This window comes from Pelodiscus sinensis, chromosome 1 (assembly GCF_049634645.1).
Source record: "Pelodiscus sinensis isolate JC-2024 chromosome 1, ASM4963464v1, whole genome shotgun sequence".
NCBI lineage: Eukaryota > Metazoa > Chordata > Testudines > Trionychidae > Pelodiscus > Pelodiscus sinensis.
Window position 1 is genome coordinate 325,421,065 of NC_134711.1, and position 21,290 is coordinate 325,442,354.

The 21,290-nt window shown below is 55.3% G+C and overlaps 2 protein-coding genes across 7 annotated transcripts in view; one reads left to right on the plus strand and one right to left on the minus strand.

Annotated features, from left to right (window-relative positions):
* The window catches only part of RNF121 (ring finger protein 121), a 39,406-nt gene extending 31,730 nt beyond the window's left edge, over positions 1-7,676 (minus strand). The window contains exon 1 of the mRNA XM_075919655.1: positions 7,569-7,676. Coding sequence (XP_075775770.1) covers positions 7,569-7,625 — 57 coding nt within the window. The 5' untranslated portion in view covers positions 7,626-7,676. The remainder of the gene's footprint in view (positions 1-7,568) is intronic.
* Positions 7,677-8,179: 503 nt separating this feature from the next.
* On the plus strand, positions 8,180-21,223 carry LOC102447213 (short transient receptor potential channel 2). 6 transcript variants are annotated; one of them, XM_075919664.1, is made up of 10 exons: positions 8,180-8,310; positions 11,309-11,444; positions 11,890-12,028; positions 12,662-12,817; positions 13,508-13,650; positions 14,120-14,196; positions 14,738-14,976; positions 15,779-15,869; positions 16,141-16,262; positions 20,046-21,223. In XM_075919664.1, the coding sequence occupies exons 2-10, from the start codon at positions 11,400-11,402 to the stop codon at positions 20,291-20,293; spliced, it is 1,260 nt and encodes a 419-aa protein (XP_075775779.1). In that variant the 5' UTR covers positions 8,180-8,310; positions 11,309-11,399; the 3' UTR covers positions 20,294-21,223. The 6 variants fall into 6 exon arrangements, with proteins under 6 accessions (XP_075775779.1, XP_075775774.1, XP_075775776.1 ...); XM_075919659.1 differs by having other exon boundaries at positions 8,186-8,310; positions 15,731-15,869; XM_075919661.1 differs by lacking the exon at positions 8,180-8,310 and adding an exon at positions 9,050-9,185 and having other exon boundaries at positions 15,731-15,869.
* The last annotated feature ends 67 nt before the right edge of the window (positions 21,224-21,290 follow it).

The following is a 21,290-nucleotide window of genomic DNA, read 5'->3' on the forward strand; positions in this document are numbered from 1 at the left end:
GTGCATTGTTAATTCCAGAATGGTGGAATTCCAAGGGATTTGGACCTGAAAGCATCTGGAAAGCACTTTGATAAACGCATAACACACCATAAGAAAAGCAAACCCTAAACCTTAAATAAAGTGAAGAAAATGAGCAGGAGCAGGAGAGATGTATTCAGATCAATGCAACTCTCAATGCTACTTGTCCTGATGATGGGATACTATTTTCTTGAATCGTAAGAGGAAGCCATGGGATTTGGATTTGACAATTAGTGTAGTAAGGCTCTCTCAAAGTTAACCCCCGCTACAAGAGAAGAATCACTACTGAATAGGGATGTAATAGCGTAGTCGATTAACTGATAAGCAAAAGCTTACAGGTTAATGCTATAGACTACATGCATTTCCCTCCCCCTCCTTGTCAGTACGTTTTTTAGCAGGCTGGCCAGGTGCCCGGCTCAGTTCTGGGTTGCGACAGGTCCGGGACCTTCCCCTGCTGTGGATCTGCAGTTAAAATGTATTAGGAGGCAGGCAGGCAGGCAGCCCAGCTCAGTTCTAGCTCTTGCTGGGTCCAGGAGGTCAAATCCCTCCTAGACAGAGGCTGCTGCCACCCTGCACTGCTGCTTCTTTATGTGAGATTTTTAAACGAGCTCCCCTCGAGGACCAGCTCCTGCCTGGCATCCCGCGCTGCTGCCTGCTGATACTGAGGCAGCAGTGAGGTATGGCAGGGGGCTCCTCGGGAGTGAGGCTGGAGTGCACTGGCTGCTGACCCCATCCCCAGGGACTACAGAATAGTCAACTAACCGCTAAGAATTCATGCGGTTACTGGACTATTCAATTAACCGATACTGAACATCCTTACTACTGAACCCCGCCCTCCCCAGGCTCCCATGTGCAAACATCCCAAGATGAGAGGGGGCAAGCAGTTTCTCATAGAGCAGTAGTTCTCAAAATGGGGTCCACAACTGTCTTTCAGGTCAGCCGTGGGCTTGGGTTCATGCACACCCCCACAGTGGGGAGCCTGCACTGGCGCTCCAGCCCCTTGGTCCTACACCCCGGCAAGGCTGGAGTGCCAGCTTCCCGCAGCAAGGAGGGGGAGAGCCTCATGGATGGATCTGGCTTGTGGGGAAAGGAAGCTGCTCCGCAAGCTGCCGCTCTCCCTCCCTCCAGCTAGGGGAACAGCAGTGCAGGAAACCTCTCCCTTGGAGACTGTCTCCACTGCTCCCGTTAGCAGGGATCACAACCAATGGGAGCAGCAGGGGGTGGTGCTTGGGAGCTGTGGGAGGCACAGGGTCAGATATGTTACCCTCGTCCCCCTCACGCCCAGACCCTGCACCTCCATCTCCCTCATGTACCTCCCTCCCGCTGAGACCACACAACCCCAGTCCGCTCCTGCACCCAGCCACATCCCCCACCCCCAGTTTGCTCCTGAGCCTAACCTCCAGGCAAGACCCAACACCCCCTCCTGCCCTCATTTTGTCATCATGGGTAGTTGGCTAGTGGTCCACGGAAACGTCTGTGTTGAGCGGGGCGGGCCATGGGCCAAAAACATTTGAGAACCACTGTCATAGAATCATGCATCAACTAGACAAGAGAAGCTTTTAAGGGAACATTATAAGCAGCATTCCAGCTGTCTCAGAATGCTTAACAGGCCTTGCATGCTACCACCTGAGCAGGAAAGAAATGCCTGGGAAGGGAGGGGAGGGGGGAAATGTACTGGCAACTTAAAACCTCTCAAACAAAAGTTCTCTTTCAGCTTCAGGGGTCCCATGATCATTCACTCGTGCTTGCTCTGTTTTGCTGGAAGATTTCTGAGGTGTCCCAGCAACTTGGACAAAGAGTTTTCTAAGAACTAAACAATCAACAAAGCAAAAGCAGTTGGAATAAGCTAGGTTCAGCTAGCTACTGGTGAGTGGGAACGACTTTGCTCAGGGTGTCTGTTTGGAACACACAATGAGCATCAGTAAATTGAAGAGCTCAAAGCTAGAGGAGTGCACTAAAGAGATCTCATGAAGATAGTGAATTCTTCTCTGCATGCAGCTGTCCTTGAAATTTAACAAATGTCACCGAGGGTAGGGGAAAAAAATCCCATGTTGTCTGATCCAGAAAGAGGATCAGCCTGGCTTGAACATATGGTACTTTGCCTGGCCTGCTTGTTAAACTTGTTTGAGGCTTGGTACGTCTACACTCCCAAACAAATCACCATAGAGGGATCACACATGCTCCCTCCGCCGACAGATCGTGCGTTGCGGGTACGCTGTGGGAAGGCAGAGCAGATTCCTGCACATCTTTGGATTCCCTCTCAGCTCTCCCACAGCCTCTGCAGCTGCGGGGAGTAGCTCTGGGAGCTCTCCATGCTGAGGAATACCAAAGCAGCACAGCAGCCTCCCCCCCTCTCTCTGCAGCGAGCCTAGTGCATGGCTGGGCAGGAGCATTCCAATTATTTGCTCTACGGTCCCCAAACAGAGCAGCTCACTCAGCTGACAGAGACTTCCTGGTGCTTTGAAAGGGGAGGGGCACATGCCTGCAGAGAGCAAAGCTGAGCGGAGCCTTCAAGTCAGGCACTTTGTGATACCAGCGGAAGCCAGTTCTGTCGACAGAACAAACAGCAGAGTCCACATTGGCTCCTTGTTGAAAAAAGTCTCTCATGGGGGGGTGGAAGTTTTTTGTTGCTGAAATGGGCATTCCTCCCCCACCCCCGACAACAGTCCTATTACAGAGTGTATTGTCTCGCTGCTTTGTCGCCAAAAGGCAGGTTTTGATGACAAAACTTTGTAGAGTAGACAGCCTGGTAAGATGAAAAGGGAGGAGAGCACAGAATAAGGATTTTCTCTAGTTTAGACATGTCTTGGGGAGCAAAATTCTGGGAGCACCTTTGAATGAATTAAGTTTTCAATGTGATTACGGCCTTTTGTTTCTATAGGTTGTTTGAGAAGAACTGGAAAAAAAAACAAACCCAACCCTCAGATGCATCGTTCTCCCCCTCTCCTCTTGGTTTAAACACAAGAAATTCAGATCCTGTCGAAGCTTGAAGACAATGGTCAGGTCGAGGGATGTAAACAACTAGTCGAGTAGTTGACTACCTGCTTCCCCCCCTGCCGTTCCCTCCAGCACCGTCTCAGCGGTGGGGGGGGTAGGGCAGGAGAGGCCCAGTAGTCTGGAACCCAATGCAAGCCAAAACTGCTCTGTCCCTGCTCACGCCGGGTCTCGGACTGCTGCTCCTCTGCATTTTAAATGCAGTAAGAGCTGTCTGGGTCCCAGACCTACTCCTGCTGCGTCTCTGCATTTTAAATGTAGTAAGAGCTGGGCAGCTCTTACTACATTTATAATGCAGAGGCGCAGCAGTCCGGGACCCGGTGTGAGCCAGGACTGCTGAGTCCCAGCTCGCACCAGGTCCCGGAACTACCCCCACTGTGGCTGTGCAGTTTAATTGTGTGCCTGGCTCCTACTACATTTAAACTGCAGAGCTGCAATGGTGTAGGTCCAGGACCTGGTGTGAGCTGGGACAGAACGCCTCCCTTTATCGACTAATCGTGTATTCGATACTACACAATTAGTCAGTTACCTGCTTCTTAACATCCTTAGCTAGATCTCTAGTCTATTATTTATATTACTGTAGCACATAAGAGCTCCTTTCAGACTAATCCCTATAGTGTTAGGTGTTTTGCAAAATGAGCAGAGCAAGAGCACAGCAAGAGCACCTGCCCCCAACAGCTTACATCTTCGGTGGGTCTCCCACTGCTGCAACTGCCCTAGTGGAAGAGTTTGTATACCCGACCTACCAGCCAATCCAATCCCACCCCACACCAGCCAAAGCAATCAGAGCCGGACTAGGTAACACAGCTGTTAGAATGTTGATCGTGGCTTGCTGCCTGCCTCCGTCCTTACTACAAGTCTGTAGGAGAGTTGCTGCCCCCAAAGTTTGTCACTGTAGACAAGGTATAGCACCACCGCCATAGCAATGGTTAGGCCACTGAGACCCTCCCTGCATTAGCTAAAGTCTATTATTCCGCAGCATCTAAGCGCTTTACAATTTGTGATGCATTTATCCTCCCTACACGACTGTGAGATAGAAGAGTTACCAGTGTACAAATAAGCAACCGAGGCACAGAGAAGCTAAGTGACTTGACCAAGTTTACACAAGAAGTTTGTGACACCACAGGGAATTAAGAGTGGATTCCACCTTTCCCCTCACACTTTAGAGTTTGGGGTTTGTAGTAATGGGCATTAACAGACTGCCAATGAACTAGCATGATTGCAAATGCAAGTTTGTGATATTCAGTTTGACATGCGTCTCTGGTCATGGCACATAGAAGGCAAAAAAGAACAAAAAGTCAAGTATTTTAGAAATACTTTGCAGGTCACTTAATAACCATCTCACTGAAAAAGGTATTTTAATAAAAACACTGACATCTGAATCTATAGTACCACAAGTCAGTTAGATTTTAAACAGCACTTTGAAAAGACTAAATTCACAGGAATCATCCTACACATTTCTCTCTAGGAAAATCACAGCCAAATCCAATTAATTCTTCACATTCATATTTTATGCAAGGGATTGATAGTACATACAGCAAATGCGGTGGTGACTGAAGAAAAGTTTTCAAACATCCCTGAAACATTTGCTTAATACAAAGTCTTCTCTTAGAGCTAGAAATCACTTGACTGCTGTCTTAATGAGAATTTTCACTCAACTTCTGTGTTCAACTGTTATAGGCTTTATTACTATTCCATGAAGTTACCCTGTGAGATGTCACAGAGCTGTTCAAGATTATCACCATGAAAATGTTAAGATATAGAGGAACCAGTAACCTCAGGGCAGTAAAGAAAAGGCAGCAGAGGCAAAAAACCACCAAGACATTTGTTTCCTATAATCCAACAGTAGCACTGTCCTGACAGTGATAGAAAAAAAAATAAGCAGAAGTCCCAATTCATGTTTATCAGAGTCTCTTTATACTATTAGGCTTAAATAGATGCAATGAAACAGATCTTGAGAATGGAGATGTAGCCCCTTGTTTTGATAGCCAACTATAGCCTATTGCAAAAAACAGGTAATCCTACAATAGTACGCATATCAAAATATGACAGATTTGTTTAGTGCCTGAAGAGAATGGTTGACCCAAGAGAATAGGATTCCGGCTGCCTAGATTCTAATTGCATATATCTAGCTCCTCCACAGACTTCAGCAAAAGGTTTCAGACATGTCCATTTTTAGGTACCGGAAATGAAACCTTGATCTCATTGGGCCAGATTTTCAGAAGTCCTGAGCATCCAGCAGTCCTAGTACCTTCCAGGGTTGGTTTTTAAGAACATAAGAACAGCCATACTGGGTCAAACCAAAGCTCCACCTAGCCCAGTATCCTGTCTGCTGACAGTGGCCAATGCCAGATGCCCCAGAGGGAGTGAAAACACCAGGTAATCGTTATGTGACCCCTCTCCTGTCATCCATTTCCAGACAAACAGAGGCTAGGGACACCATTCCTACCCATCCTGGCTAATAGTCATTGACAGATCTAACCTCCCATGGACTTACTGAGCTCTTTTTTGAACCCTGTTAAAGTCCCTGTCTTCACAACATCCTCTGGCAAGGAGTTCCACAGGTTGACTATGCACTGCGTGAAGAAAAACTCCCTTTTGTTTGTCTTAAAACTGCTACCTATTAGTTTCATTTTGTGACCCCTAGTTCTTATATTATGGGAACAAGTAAATAAGTTTTCCTTATTCACTTTTTTCACACCAGTCATGATTTTATAGACTTCTTCTGGTACTTGTGTGACCAATAGGAGACATCTTCCGACAACTCTAGTTCATTCATGCTCCTTGTCAAGCCATCCTGACATACTGCATCTGAGGGCATAGCTGCCTCTCTTCTTGGCTTCAAGGTGCATCATAGTTACAAGGATGCTCAAATTTTGCAGCTGCTACTACCTGTACAGAAACTCTTTGTCCCATTACACTCGCAATTCAGTTGGAAACCCAGACATCTTTCAATATCATACATTACACATTAGGAAAATTCTTGAGTGCTTAAGAAAAAGAATTGGTCCCTAGGCAGAAGAGGGAACTATGCTCTGCTCTGAGTAGCGCAAAGCACTAACATCTGGTGCCGCACTCCTCTGGGACCCTGCTTACGCAAGTTAGCTATACTCATCTGCCTGATCTGTAGTTTTGTAAATATACTGCATTTTAAGGTAAGAGGTAGCTGTACTGAGTGCTACGGCTTGTGGCCATTTGAGATGCCAAGCAGGACTAAAGGCTATTATCTGCCTCACAAGCTGAAAAAAGGCAAGAGAGAAGGAAGAGTTTGGCTGCAAAAAACCTAGATAGGAAGCAAATGTTTGAGCAGCTGATGTTTTTGATAGGCCCGTATCCTGATTGTGGATGTAATGATGGTAGCTAGAAGAAAGTGGAAGCATATCTGCTTTATCATCTCCAGCTAATGCACATCAAGGAGTTTGATCTTCACATAGTTTCTTCACTTGTTGCGAGCTCTAATGATTTACAAAGCAAGGGACTACTAGAAGATAGGAATCCTCATGTTCTAATACTAGCTCCATATAATCTGGTACCACATCTCTAACCTCGCTGTGCTTTAATTTCTCTATCCACCACCCGGGAATAACGGCTAAGGGACTGTGTAGACTTGATTTTCCAAGTACCATATTGTACAGAAAACTGTTGCCAGCAATCAGCATTACCATCTCTGTACATCTGCCAAGTACACTGGTTACTGTCACATACCGAGGTACACGAGTCCCACACAGATGTGCATGACTTACCAAGCTATTTTGGAAATATGCCCCAGAAGCACTGAATCATGTAACTGATAAAAACGTCTTATGTTATGTCACACAGATCGAGCCATCATTGCTAATGCCTCCGTGCAGGCTCCCAGGTTTTACAGGTGTAAATCATGGGGCAGTGAAGAGCTGACATTCTCACAGCACCTGCCAGCAGATGCTAAAGCCTTGATACTTCTTGAGAGCCACATCCTGGCTGATCCCTCAATCCCTGACTCCTCTCCTTCAGGTCCCAGAGACCCTGGTCTGAGCTGCTCACCCACATCCCCCCGGGGCCCCCATACACACCAGTGTTCAAGGGGTCAATCAGACCTGACTGCTAAGGGCTGGCTCATCCCTCACAGAGCCGCCCTTAGCTCCCTCCACTTCGGGCACAGAGCCCTCCCCAAAACCCAGACCCATTCCCCACCCTGCTCCTAGGTCCACACAGCTCCACACCCCAGCCCCTCCCCCATCAATTCCCAGCCCCTTACAGCCCACCCCACAGTCACACCCAGCCCCCGAGCCCCACTTCTCATAGCCCCTCCCCCCACCTTCCCTATAACCCAGCCCCTCCCCCATCAATTCCCAGCCCCTTACAGCCCACCCCACAGTCACACCCAGCCCCCCACTTCCCATAGCCCCTCCCCCATCACTCCACCTTCCCTATAACCCAGCCCCTCCCCCATCAATTCCCAGCCCCCCAGAGCCCCACTTCCCATAGCCCCTCCCCCATCACTCCACCTTCCCTATAACCCAGCCCCTCCCCCATCTCACCAGCCCCCCCCATGACCCCCCCTGCCCCCCCCGCACCTCCTCCACGTCCCGCTCGACGGGGCCGCCAATCTCCACCTCCAGCACCGCCGCCATCTTACTCTCTCCCCCCCCGAGCCGGCCAGCGACTTCCCCGCCGCCCGCCAATCACAGGCCGCGCCAACCTAACGTCCTCCAATCAGCGAACACGACTCTCCTCCAGGAGCCAATCAGAAGCTGGAGGGGCGGGACGGCTCCCTCACAGCCGGCGAGCTGTCACAGAGTAGAGGGGGTCATCTGATATTTGCAAACCCCAAAAAGAAACGCAGAATCTTTTACCAAGCCGGTGCCTTGCCGAGTCGCCTCCCAGATCAGAGAGCAGAGTGTCTCGCTGATGTCACGCGGGAGAAAACAAGTGCCCTCTCCGCTAAATTCTCTATACGTTTTTCCCGGAGTGTGAAATTTGGGAGATGCTCCCTGAACTTGCTCACTGTAGACCCTGGACGTGACGAGGCGCTCAGGAAAGACTACAAAGCCCAGCATGCCACGCGTGCCGGTTGACCTTTTACCCCTGCCGCGGGCCCCGCCCGAGAGAGAAAAAAAGCATAATAATGATGGCATGGTTCCCCACCGGAGGGGTTGAGAATCGATGAGAGATAAATTATTAAATAAATAAAATATTTACAAATGGGTCTGGTGGGACCTGAGCGCGGGGCGCGGCGGGGTCAAAGGTCAGGCGGGTTTTGGCGGGAGATTGAGGCTTGCCCAGCTGGCGGCTGCCCGGGCGCTGCAGAAGCAGCAGGTGGAGCAGTGCGGGGCGGGGCGTGAGCACTGGGGGATCTGGCTGGGTGGGGGGATCTGGGGCTGGGGGGGTTCTAGACATTGGGGTGGGAGGCAGCTGGGTGCTGCAGTTTGGGGAGTGGAGGAAAGCCGGGGCTGGGCGCTCTAGGGCACTGGGGGGGGCCCACGTTTGGGGTGGGGGTCTGGCAGTCGGGAAGCTGGGGACTGGGGGGAGTGTGGGGCTTGGGGGACCTAGGGCACTGGGTGACATGATGGGGGCCTGGGCGTGGCAGGGGTCTGGGAGTAGGGAATCAGAATTGGGCTTTGGGGGAGGTGGGGCCCTGGGGGACTTAGTTCAGGGGTTTGAGTGGGGGGTATGGGAGTTGGGAAGCTGTGTGTTGGGAGAGTGGGGGAACTAAGGGGTAGGTTCAAGTGGGAATAAGAGATCCTCCGAAAAGAGCTTATTTTCCAGAGGATCGCGTCCAGGCTGGCGCTTTTCTCCCGCTTATCTACAAGCCGGAAAAAAGCGGCAGCCATGAAAATGCAAATCCCGCGGGGGATATTTAAATCCCCCGCGGATTTGCCTATTCCCAAGTGCTACATTAGCATCCCTATTACGGAATAGGGGCCAATGTAGACGTAGCCTTGGAGATGCTGGGAGAGGAAGCGCTGAAAGATGCTAAAGTGTTTTTTTTTTTATGGGGGAGGGGAGGTAAGGTTTTGTGCTGGGGGCTGGGAGGGGGGATGTGTGCAGATGCGGTTGAGGGGAGCATCTGTGCAGGAGGGTTGTTTGGGGATAGGGGGAGCATGTGTAAGCAAAGGAGGATTTATGTTCTTTCCAGATTACCATGGCAACAAGATACCGTGATTTGCGCCTGACTCTTTTTTCCTAGAGAAGTAACCATTGAGATTGTTTTGTTTTGGTTTCATTGAACTGGTTCCAACAAGGCAAAGAAGTAGAATTTGTTTTGGGAAATAGATTAAAATTGGCTTCCTTGACTATTTTCACCAGCTTTTTAACTGATCCTTACATTTGTGAAAGTTTCACAAATTGTTAGTTTAGACACCACTTAAAGTGGTCGCTTAATCTGATTTTCACTGGTCAGTTGTGATGGCTTTTATGGTTTTAAAATGCCCTAAAACAGCTCCAGGGCAGTTCAGAAGTATTACATGAGGACTTTGTATAATGAGGCTGTATGGAAACATGCAGAGAGAAAGAATGAGTTTGCTCTACTCAATGGAAAAAGCTCATGAACAAAGCTCCAGAGAACCTAGGGTCGGTACCACCTGTTAGCTTTAAATGAGCAATTTGGGATAATCCAAAATGAGCCTATAGAAGTGAGTGAAGCCTATGAAAAGGTGTAAAATTACGTATTATTTCTATAGCATCGTAGCTACATGTGGTGCTTTGCCGATCAGTACAAGAATCACTTGATGATTACCTGTTCTGTTCATTGCCCCTGAAGCACCTGGCATTGGCCACTATCAGAAGATAAGACACTGGGCTAAATGGACCTTTGGTCTGATCCGATATGGCCATTCTTATGAAGGAATATTTTTGTCCTCCTTCAGACCTACTTCTTCCATGAAACTTACTAGCCAACTATCTGGAAATAAATTGAGGGACAATCGGGTATAGTTGATGTGGGTTTATGGACTTCTAATTAAAAATATGCATTTGTGAAAATGGTACATGCTTTCGCCCCAATCTTCCTATCTCCTTCAGTAGGACTCTGTGTAGGTCTCCGGGGTCTGTCCATGTGGATCTGATTACAGGACTGTATCGTTCAGTCCCATATTTCTTATGGTGCTGGCCTTCTTGGTCTTGCTCCTGCAGCTGTATCCATGTTTGTGACTGCATGGAGCCCAGGTGTCAGGCTAAGTTTTCTTAGGTAGGGACGGTGTCTTTCTAGCCATGTTTAGCACAATGTGAAACAATTGCAATCCTATTTGTCACTAAAGTAATAGTCCAATGAGTTTATCAGCTGATCTTGTAGGACCAGTTTCACCCCAGATAGGAATTTAAACTAGTTTAGATAAGCTGGTGTAAAGACCCAACGTGGACATCCTGATTTCAGTTTGAGTGACTTTGTTTTTAGTTTGGTTGAAGCTGCTTGGAAATCAGATTAATAAATTCAACTGAAATGCGAATGTCCATGTAGAGATTTGTACCAGCTTGATTAATCAAGTCACCATGAAATTCACACCTGAGGTTAAACTGGGGCCCCTTTCCCGTCTAGACAAAGCCTTGGATCTGGTAGAAAGGAGGGTGCAGGGGATTCTACCAGGCATCGGAACATGCGTTGTCAAGACTTGGTTTGCACATAGCACAAGGTGTAATATACAATATCCGGCTCCTACAGCGTGTAGTCAGCCTGTGGAACTCCTTGCCAGAGGAGGCTTTGAAGACTAGGACTATAACAGAGTTTAAAGAGAAGCTAGATAATTTCCTGGAGATTAGGTCCATAAAAGACTATTAGCCAGGGGATAGAATTGGTGTCCCTGGCCTCTGTTTGTCAGAGGCTGGAGAGGGATGGCAGGAGACAAATCGCTTGATCATTGTCTTCGGTCCACCCTCTCTGGGGCAACTGGTGCTGGCCACTGTCGGCAGACAGGCTACTGGGCTAGATGGACCTTTGGTCTGACTCAGTACGGCCGTTCTTATGTTGTAAAAAAAAAAAAATTAATGGAGAGTGCCTCTCTCCTAGAGCTGGAAGGGACCTTGAAAGGTCATCAAGTCCAGTCCCCTTCCTTCACAGCAGGACCAAGTACCATCATCCCTGACCAACTTTTGCCCCAAATAGCCTCTGCAAGGATTGAACTCACAACCCTGGATTTAGCAGGCCAATGCTCAAACCAATGCTCAATTCCCCCCCCCCCCCATTGTAAAAGTTCAATGAACAGCTAGTCCATTTGATTGCTGGCTGCAAAAATGCAGCCCAGGGCAAACTTGCCCCAAGTGAGATGTAAAGGACACGGTTCTAATCTCGGTAAGGAACCAGATTCTCGGTCTCTGCCAGATGCTTCCCAGGAAAGCCGGAAGTGTGAGAGTGCCTAGGAAAGCTGGAAGAACCTTGGAGCCGGCAGTTGGGCTTTTCCGAAGCATCAGAAATGGCTCCTGTTAAAATCAACCACATTGTGTCCTTCACGTCTCAGGTACAAATGCTTTTCATCTGCGACTGCGGTTCGTGGGTGCTATGTTTTGCTGCAGCGCACCCTAGTGCTGTGAGATCCTTGGATGGAAGGCCCGAAAGAAGGGAGGGTCTGATCTTTGCTTGGGATAAATCAACATTGGTCCATACTTCCCCACTGTCCACCAGCTGAGGCTCCAGCCCGGAAAGGGCTGTGAATTGGATGCAGCGTTCTTCCTGCCCTGAACTGCTGAATGGGGTGTCTGTGTGCTGTTAAACATCTGCCATGCTTCACCCCAGAAGTGGCCGCATTTCCGCAGTGGGCAAGGGTCTGACCTTTGTGTAAAATCTGGTATTGTGCTTCCAGGTCATTCCCTGAGAAGAGTCACTATTGCTGCCCCCCTCCGCTTCTATTCCCACCCCTCCACTAAGCACTTCTGCCCTCTCCCTTCCCCTCCGGTTTGGTGCAGGACCCCAGGTACCCCGTGGAGAATCTGCTGCATGAGGACGACATTCGCCCTTGGTTGAGCTGCCCTCAGGATCGGAGCAGGCAGCTGAAGGTGGAGCTGCAGCTGGAACGGGCTAGCTCCATCGGCTACATGGACATAGGTATGAGAGGGAGAAACCGAGACCCCTGGGGGGGTAGCCTAAGCTCCCTATCTCTCTGGGGTCTCCTGTAATGCTACTGTGATTGTCTCAGCACTTCGTGTGTTCTGAAGAGCCCAGAGGTGTCTAGCTCCTGCCCTGTGCCCCCGTGATCATGCTGTTCGCCTGTCTCTTGTCCCGGCAACTCTGTTTTACTGAGGGAGAAACTGAGGCTCGGTGAGGGCAGGTGACTTGCCTGCGTGAGGCAGCACAGAGTGGGGCAGTTGCCTGGCTGCCGGTCCTCTCTCTAGCCAGCCTGCCTCCAGGGGATAGTCTCCCTGGTAGCAAAAGGCTCACTCTGCTTCTTGTGCCAGCGGGTGAATTCAAGTCAGTGTCACACGCTGGGATACTGATCCCTGGGGGGCAAATTAAACCAGGATCTTCTCGAAGCTGCCTGGCAGGCCCCTGTGGGTGCACCCAGCAGAGAGCGCATGGGCCACGGAGGCCGACGGACCTGGCTCCTTTCCTGTTGTGCCCGGTGGCTCCCCACTCAGCCCTTGGGGGCCCCCATATCGGTTCCCAGGTGGCCGATCCATTTCACCGCCGCTCAGGGAGGTTCGGCTGCACGGGGCCTGACCTCTGCTCCTCCGCCCGCAGGGAACTGCGGCTGCGCCTTCCTCCAGGTGGAGGTGGGGCGCTCCTCCTGGCCGCCGGACCAGCCCTACGTCACCCTGCTGCCCAGCACCACGCTGATGACGCCGGCAGATTCGAAGCTGGGCAGGAACCGCTCTGGCGTCCGGATGTTGAAAGAAGGTAAAGGCCCGGCTCCCTGGAGCGGCCGTGGGTCGCTGGCTGGTTCTGATCCATCAGGCTGGTGGCGAGCGGGGCATCCCGCCTGCCGTGGTGTGACCAGAAGTCACATTCCTGCTGGGCTCCTCCCATCCCCAGGGCTTCTGTCCCTCCAGGTGCTCGCATGGCCCGGCAGGGTAGTATCTGGGTAACAGCTGACTACCCCGGGCCCCCTTCCCGGCGCTCCTGGGCCTAGGGGTACACACAAGTATTAGCCACTGAGGCAGGGTTGGGTGGGCCATTGGCTGCTGGGGAAGCAGTGGGGTCCCGGTGGGTTGATCTGGTTTGTCGTGTAGGTGGGAGTCTTAGTCGGGGGGAGCTGGATCTAGCTGGGGCCGCAGGGGTTAGATCTGGTGCTGCAGGGCAGTGGATTTCCAGTCAGGATAATCCCAGTGGTTTAATCTGTGGAGCTGGGGTCATGGGCAGAGCAGGGGGTCCCAGGGTGGGCCGTGGGGCGGCAGGGCAGGGGGATCCCAGGGTAGGCTGTAGGGGGGCAGGGCAGGGGGTTCCTAGTGTGGGCCGTGGGCGGAGGAGCCCCGAGGGTGGCCATGCGGGGCAGGGGAGCCATGTTCCTGAGATCACTGCCAGGCCGGTAGCGGGCGGCAGTGTCGTGCTCCAGGAGCCCAGCTGCCCTAGTTCCTGCTCTGCCCGCAGGGGATTTCCTGGCGGCAGCGCGGGACGAGAAGTGGGATCGCCTGAGGCTCACCTGCAGCCAGCCCTTCAACAAGCAGGCCCAGTTCGGCCTCTCCTTCGTCCGCGTCCGCACCCCGCTGGGCCCCGCTCCAGCTCCACCCCAGGTCAGTGCCGGCCAGGGACCCCCGCGCCTTGCACTCAGCAAGATGGTGGGGGAGCGGGTCTCGTGGCTGAGGTACTCACCCTCTCGCTGGGGGAGGGGGTGGAATAGGCCCGTGCCTGCCCAGCCCACCTGGCTCCCGGGTGCAGCCTGGCCTATTCATCCAGGAAGGGGACTGTCGGCTGGGGGCCAGTTCAGGGCTGCCCGGTGTTATCGGGCCGCGTGGGCTGCGAGCTCTTTGGGGCAGGGACCCTGCCGCCGTACGTGTCCGCGGGGGGGCCCGGCGGGACAGCGCCCCCATCCTGTGCGATCACCTGGCGCGCCATCGGGCGCTGCCCAGCCCTGGCCGTGGGCCGAATGGGATTTGCTGGGTCTCTCCTCTCGCTACGACTGCCGGCTCTCTGGGCACGCTGGCATGGGGGGGGGTCTCTCTCGGGAGAGCCGGGCTCTGAGCCGTTTCCCTCTCCCCCCAGGCGGGGCACGAGCCCGCAGCCAGCCCCTGGCTCGCCAGCCCTGCCTTTCGCAAGACGTTCTTCCCGGAGGCGCAGCCGTAAGTAGCCTTTGCAGGGGGGGCTGGGCCAGTGGCTTCCCCTCCCCCCCGGGGGCTGTCATGTTATGGGTCCCAGCTGGGGACTTGCCAACTCCCCGCCAGCAGCTCAGCCCGGGAGAGTCCCTTGTTCTAGTGATTGCTTCCCCTCCTCTTCCTCCCAGTAACCCTCTCCTCTCCTGGCACTTTGCCCCCATCCATGGGGCTGGCTGGCCGGGCTGCTGCCCCAGCTGCTCCAGAGAGACCAAAAAGCCAGGAGCTGAGGGCCTGAAATGCCTGAGGCAGCTCTGGGCTCCGCGACCATCTTGTTCCACTGGGAGCGAGCCCCTTGGGTGCCCTCCAGGCCAAAGTCGTCCCGGGGGGCAGCCCCTTCCAGCTGGAGTTGCCCACCCCCCATGATTGTGCCCCTCCTGCTGCCATAGTGTCCTAGCCCAGGGTCACTTCAGCATCAGCTGTCTGCCCCGCGCTCCCAGCGGTGGGGTGGGGGTGGGGCTTGTTCAGGGGTCCCCTGGAGGAGTCACTGGCTCTCTGGCTTTCGGCCCAGGAGCAGCGGGGAGGAGGAGATGCTGAAGAGCCGACTGCAGCTGCTGGAGCCCAGCTCGGGACCCCACCCCCGCGGCCCGGCCTGTCTCAGCCGGACAGCCAGGATGGTGCTGTCGGCCACCCAGTCTCGCAGCCGCACCCTCCCGCCGGGCCCCAGCGCCAGCTCTTCGGCTGCCGAGAGCCAGGGGAGCAGCCAGGGGCAGCAGGTCCAAGATCCAACCGGGAGCCCGGGGGCAGCAGGTGAGTGGAAGCCGATCACAGGCCCATGGGGACTCCAGCGGCTCTGCCTAGCCCAGTGGGGGAGGCTGCAGCCTGGGGGCCTCTCCAAAGCCAGCCTGGCCCCGCGGGTGGGGTTGGTAGCTCCTCTTCTGGTAGAGCGATGGGCATCTGGGAGGGCCTGGCACGGGGCCTCTCTAGCCTGCGAGGGGCCTGGTTGTGTCTTCATGGCCAGCCAGCTCCTGGGGAATGTCCGCCCCGCCCCAGGCAGGAGCTGCTCTGTCTGCCCTCAGCCCAGGTCCCTGCACCGCTGGGCAGTGAGAGGAGTCTGATGGGCACTCCTGCTCCCATCCAGTCTACTATTCCCGGGGCCAGGGCAGGACAGGTCCCTGTGTGCTCTGGTCTCCACCCTCCTAGCACAGCGTGGCTCCCGCAGGGTAGCTAAGCACCCTCTGCCCCCAGCACAGACTCCAGGGTGCCCACCTCAGCCAGCGAATCGTGTCCCTCCCCCGTGTGTTCGTGGCTCAGAAGCGCCATTCGAAACTGTCAATTCTGAAGCGTGGGAGGCTTCTGGTCTCCAGGGCTGCCAAGCAGCCTGCCAGCAGCATGGATTTAGGGGGCTAATCTGGCGGGGCAGTGTTGCCTACTGGGTAGAGCCCTGGGCTGTTCCCAGCACCACCACCGGCCTGCTGGGTGAGCTCGGGGGAGTCCGTTCCCCTCCTGCTGCCTCAGTTTTCCCATCTGTGATATGGGGCTAAGGTCCTGCCCTCCTGTGTAGCACGCTCTCCGGGAGCTAGGCGCAGTGTTGCTGCTGGTTCTTCTCCAGGCCCCGTGCAGGGCGTCCGTGCCGCTCCGCCCCTCAGAAGAGGCCGGGTGAAGCCAAGCAGGAGACGGAGATCGCAAGGCACCGCGGGGAGGTAAGAGCAGCCCTGTTGTGTTCCCCTTAACCCGCCAAACGTCCCCATTCTCCCTTCAGAGCCCAGCTGGCCGCTCCTCTGAGCCAGGCCCCACAGCGCCTTCCTGGGGTTCCTGTCTCCATCACAGCCTGTAGGAAGGGAGGAGGGGGATCCTGGTCCTCTGGGCTGTCTCAGCAGGCAGAGCAGTTTCTCTGTGCCGGGCTGTAGTTTAACCCTTCGGCGCATGGCGCTACAAACCTGAGAAACCGCTGGGCCTGAAATCTCTCTGCAGGGCTCTGCCAGCGTCCTCTGGCCCGCGGGGAGGAAGAGCCCGGAGCCGGGGAGGGAGGCCCGGCCAGCCGGGTGATGGTGGAGAGGCAGATGGGGAGATGGGGACGTGCCCCCTCTGTGCAGGTGAGTGTCCTGGCGTGTGGGCTGGAGCTGCCGCTCCATCACGTGTCCTCCTGCCTAAATCGCTCTCTTTGGAACCCCCTTCGGGTCTGTGACACGCAGAGGGGCTGTGCGGCCCCTGAGATGCGGCCAGCTCTTGGGTGGAGCACGGCAGGCCCCTCCGCTAACCCAGCAGGGTGTAAAAAGAAGAGTGTGCAGGGCTAGAAGGGACCGTTGTGTCTGTCTAGTCCACTGGTCTCCAACTTTTTAAAGCACGAGATCACTTTTGGAATGTAAGTGCGATCCAGGATCTACTTCAAACCCAAATACCCTGGCCCCGCCTCCTTCGTTTCTCTTCTCTGAGGCCCCGCCCCTTCTCACTTAGGACTCCCTCCCACTGGGCAGAGGGTTGGGGCACCCGCCCTGGCCTTGGGCTAAGGGAGTTGGTGTGTGAGAGGGGCTCTGAGCTCAGCCTGGGGCAGGGAGTGAGGTGCAGGAGGGGGGCTCAGGGTACAAGCTCTGTAAGGGAGTTTGGATTCTGGGGGCTGGGGTGCAGGAGGGCGTTCATGACTGGGGCAGGGGTTTGGCGTTGGCTCCAGCCGGACACTGTTTACACTGGTGGCTCCTGGGTGGGGGTGCAGGGGGCTAAGGCAGGCTCCTGTCTACCCTGGCCCTGCACCACTCCCAAAAGCAGCCAGCAAACTCCCTCCATCCCAAGCCTCATTGTGCCCTGCCCTCCGTTCTGTGCAGATAGGATACAGGCTGGGAGGGGGCACCCTGACACCAGCGCCCCCTCTTCCCACCCTGCCCTGCCCAGCAAGCAGGAGGCTCCCAGAGGCTGGAGGAGGCAGCTCCAAGGCATAGAGCAGGAGAGGAGCAGCAGTGGGGAGAGGGGGCAGCTGAAGTGCCGGCACTTGATAGCCTCTTGGCCAAACCGGTCAGGATCCCCTGTCAGAGGCTCCAAGATCTGCCGGTAGATCCCGATCGACTGGGTGGTGACCCCTGGTCTAGTCTGAGCGGCAGCAGAAGAGTACGCCAGAGCAGGGCCCGCCGACGTCAGCGACCAGCGATACCCCGGAGAGCCACAGCCGTGTGAATTCATTGCTCTGTCGCGCTGTCCAGCCAGCTTGCAACGGCAGGACAGGGCCCATGCTGAATTTTGATCTCTCCGCTATTCTCACAGTGAGATGACGGGCCAAGCGTCGTGTTATCAACTACAGTTGGCCAATAGCCTCCTGCTTGGCTACTAACATAGGCAGGTTAATAATTCAGTCACAGTCATCGTTGTTTTAGTGTCGTGTGCTGCAAAGAGCTGAGGGGACGTCGCAGAGCCAGTCGTGGCCTGCGAGCCAGAGTATCAATGACCTAGAGCAGTGGTTCCTAATCGCCGGGCTGCTGCGGCTGCCGAAGCTCAAGCCGGCTGTTCACGGCGGCTCAGCTCCGGCTGCCATGGTGGCTGAGGCACGGCAGGAGGCGCCTTCCTCCCTCCTTTGCACTTGGGAAGGGAGGGGACGCAAAGGAGGAAGGAGCGTCTGCGCCGCCAACGGCCGCTCCCCCTGCCCACGTGGCCGCTTTTGCTGGTGGCGGCGCTAGGGCTGAGGAGGTGTCTCGCTCTCTCCTCAGGAATGGCAGCCAGCCGGGTCTCCGCCCCCCACCCTCTACCCATGGGGCACAAGACATGCTGGGGGGGAGGGGGCGCAAAGGAGGAGGGAGCATGCGCTGCCAACGGCTGTTCCCCCATTCCATGTGGCAGTAACAGCCATGCTCCCTAGGGGGGCAGCCTCGCTCTGGGGAGTGTTGGAGTTGGGGGCGCAAAGGGGTGTTGGGTGAGGGAGTGGTGGGGTCACAGGGCAAGAAGGTATTGGCATGGGCTATAGAGGTCAGAGGTTAAAGGGCATGGGGCATAGGGTTGGGGTTCAAAGGGTGTTAGGCACTGGGGAGCAAGGGGCTCGGTGGTCAGGTAACATTGTATTTGCATATTCATGATTTCATAATGCATATGTAAATATGCAAATAAAATACTAGGCTGCCAAAGGTTTATGAATGGGTTTGCTGGTCCCCAGCTTAAAAAAGATTGGGAAGCACTGACCTAGAGCATCTGTAGGGCCTGCCTACACCGTGAAGGGAGGTGCGACTCCAGCACGGGCAGACGGCCCCAGCCAGGTTTCGTCTAGCCCCTGTGGGTAACAATAGCAGCGAAGATCCAGCAGCAGAGCTACCCACGGGGGCCGTGCGCTGGCTGCTAGCCCACACTGCCACGTGTTGCCTGGGCGAGCCGGATGAACACTAGTACAGCGTGCCTACCGGTGCTACAGTCACACCTTGCCTTGCAGCGTAGCCGTGACGCTGCAGGGACAGCCAGTCTGGATTGTTATCCCAATGGCCACCAGCGGGCATCTCAATGGCAACATCGCTCCCAGTGCCCTCAGAACACCCGTAACTGCTGAGTTCTTGTCCCCAGGCCTTTCCTTGCACTCTCTGGTCTTAGTCGCCGCTTGGCTGCTGCCTTTGTTTGTGACTTGGCAGGCAGGCAGGGGCTTGATGGCCTCAGGAGGTTCTTCCCGCCCTAGGTTTCTAGCATTCAGACTGGGTGACCTGAAAGTTATCCTCTCGGCTGCCCCAGTGACTTGATTTTCAGTGTGGCCGAGCCCCAAGCCTCCGCGATGCCTGCTTATGGGGACCCGACGGGCTGTGGGGAGGTGAAGTTGGTGTCTGCACACGGGTGGTTTGTGGAGGTTGTCAAACGCATGGAATGAGGATTTGAGCTCTGTGGCAGGCTGCAGCTACGCTCCACCACCCTGATCCTCCCCCAGCACTTTCAGTTGGCCGTGGGAGGCTTCACGACTGTCCCACAGCTGCCGTGTGCCCCCCAGAGGTGGCTGCATTTTAGTGGCAGGTGGAGGCGTACAGTGGTTTGGGCTCCTTCAGAAGGAAGGCTGTGCCCGGGGAGATCCTGTGGGGCAGTTCTCTGGCCTGTACCGGAGAGCAGAGCAGATAACGACCATGGTCCGGTCTGGCTGAAGGATGGATGAGAAGCCCTGTGCTTGTGTTGACTGTTGTAAGATAACACGCTGTGCTGTGTGCGCGATACTGCCCTCTCCTGGATGGACCCGGAGCTGCCAGTTATGGGGGAGGCCTGAGGCCAGTCCTGGGTGGTGGAATAACGACCTGGGCCTCGTTGCTGCAGGGGGTTCAGGTTACCGGGGGCGGGGCTAAGGCAGCTCCCTGCCTCTCCTGGTACCACAGACTGTGCTGTGCCCCAGAAGCAGCTGGCAGCAGGCCCAGCTCCTAGGGATGTGTGGGGAGCAGAGGGAAGGGCACGGCTCCACGAACTGCTCCTGCCCCGAGCTCTAGCGCTGCACTCCCATTGGCTGGGAACCAGGTGCTGGCTGCTCCTGGGGCGCAGCCTGGTCTGAGGTGCCAGGCGAGGCAGGAAGCTGCCTTAGCGCACCCCCCACCCCACTGCACTGCTGACCGGGAGCCACTTGAGGTAAGTCCCTTCTGCCCCAGCCCTGCCCCCCCCAGCCGGAACCCCTTCCTGCACCCCAAAGCTCTCCTCCTCAGCCCCACCCCAGAGCCCATACTCCAGTTACATTACGCTGAGTCACAGACACCAACGATTTTCTTTAATTGGGTCAGGAGAAGAAAAAAGTTTGAAAGCAGCAGCCCTAGACTAGAACCAGCTGATGGAGGCCGAGTAGCAAGGGCGTAGGGTTCCACGTTCTAGCCTGGCTGTCCCCTGCAGCCCATGTGTACAGTCCATGGGCAGCCCTGGCTTAGCTCTGCCGTCGTCTCTCCTCACTGCAGGCCGCTTCAGCAGAGATCTCCTCCCCGTCCACGCCGCCACCTGCGGGGAAGACGGCTCCTTGCCGGACACAGCCTGCCTGTCCCCGCCGCGGGACGACCCCTGGGGCGAGGAGCCCCTCCAGGCGTGGGTGTTGTGCCCCATCTGTGAGTCCCGGTTCAGCACGGCGGAGGTGGAGAGGCACGCCAGCACCTGTGGGGAGCTGGCAGGAGCCCTGGAGACCCCCGGCTCCTGGCTGTGGGTGGAATAGGCTGAGCGGGGCCAGGTTGGGCTGGAGAGGCACAATGCAGGCCCACGCCCCACCATCAGCCCTGTGTCTGCCGGGATGGAGCCTCCGTTGGACTGAAGGACCTGGCTGATTATAGCCATCGGGGTGAACCTGGGCAGCCCTGGTGATCTCCATGGACTTCACTGGGCTCACACCTGGGACGGGCTTTGCCCTGTGCGTTGCGCTTCTCCAGGACAGGAGCCAGACATCCTGCGATAGCCAGGCCTACTGCAGGGGGTGCTGTGCAGCTTAGGCCTTGCCCGGGTCTGCCTGGGCCTTGGCATCTCTTCCAGCCCTGGATCCAGTTGCTGAGTGGCGCCTGCCCGTTGTGGGGTCCAGCCCTTGAGTGGCGCCTGCCCATTTTAGTGAGCTTCGTGGGACGGGGATGAGAAGGAGCAGCCGCCCGGCTGTTCACCCACTGGGATGAACTACGATTGAACCTTGTTCTGTTCCAGGCTCCCTCTCCTCAAGGGAACCCCTCTGCCAGGGGAAGGCACCAGTGCCTGTAGGGCCCGGTGGGGCCGGAGCTGGCGCTTGGTAGGGTGGTGTGTGCAAAGCCTGCTGTGGGGCAAGGCTTAGCAGATCCAAAATGGGCTGGCTTCCGAGCGGAGAGAGAACAGCAAACTCGCTGCACTTGTGTCCTCAGGCACTCGCGTCTCCACCGGTGCCTCCGTCTGCCCCTCGCAGCCTGCAGGGTGACGGGGAAGCGTACCTGCGTTTTCATAGAGCCGGACTTGGCTCCAACTCTCCTTGGCAGGCAGGACTGGAAGGACTTGTCCCTTTTCATATGAATGGCAAAGTCTCCTCTAATCCTCCTCAGGGTGTAATAAACCCAAAAGGGGTAGGTGCCAGCAGCTCATGTTGTATCTCTTCATCTCTTCTCTGCGCACGTAATAAACGTTGCTAGTCGCCTGCGTCCCTCTGATGATTCAGCGGGGGAAGTTGCTGTTTTGATTTCAGGATGGTGAGTTTTGCTCAG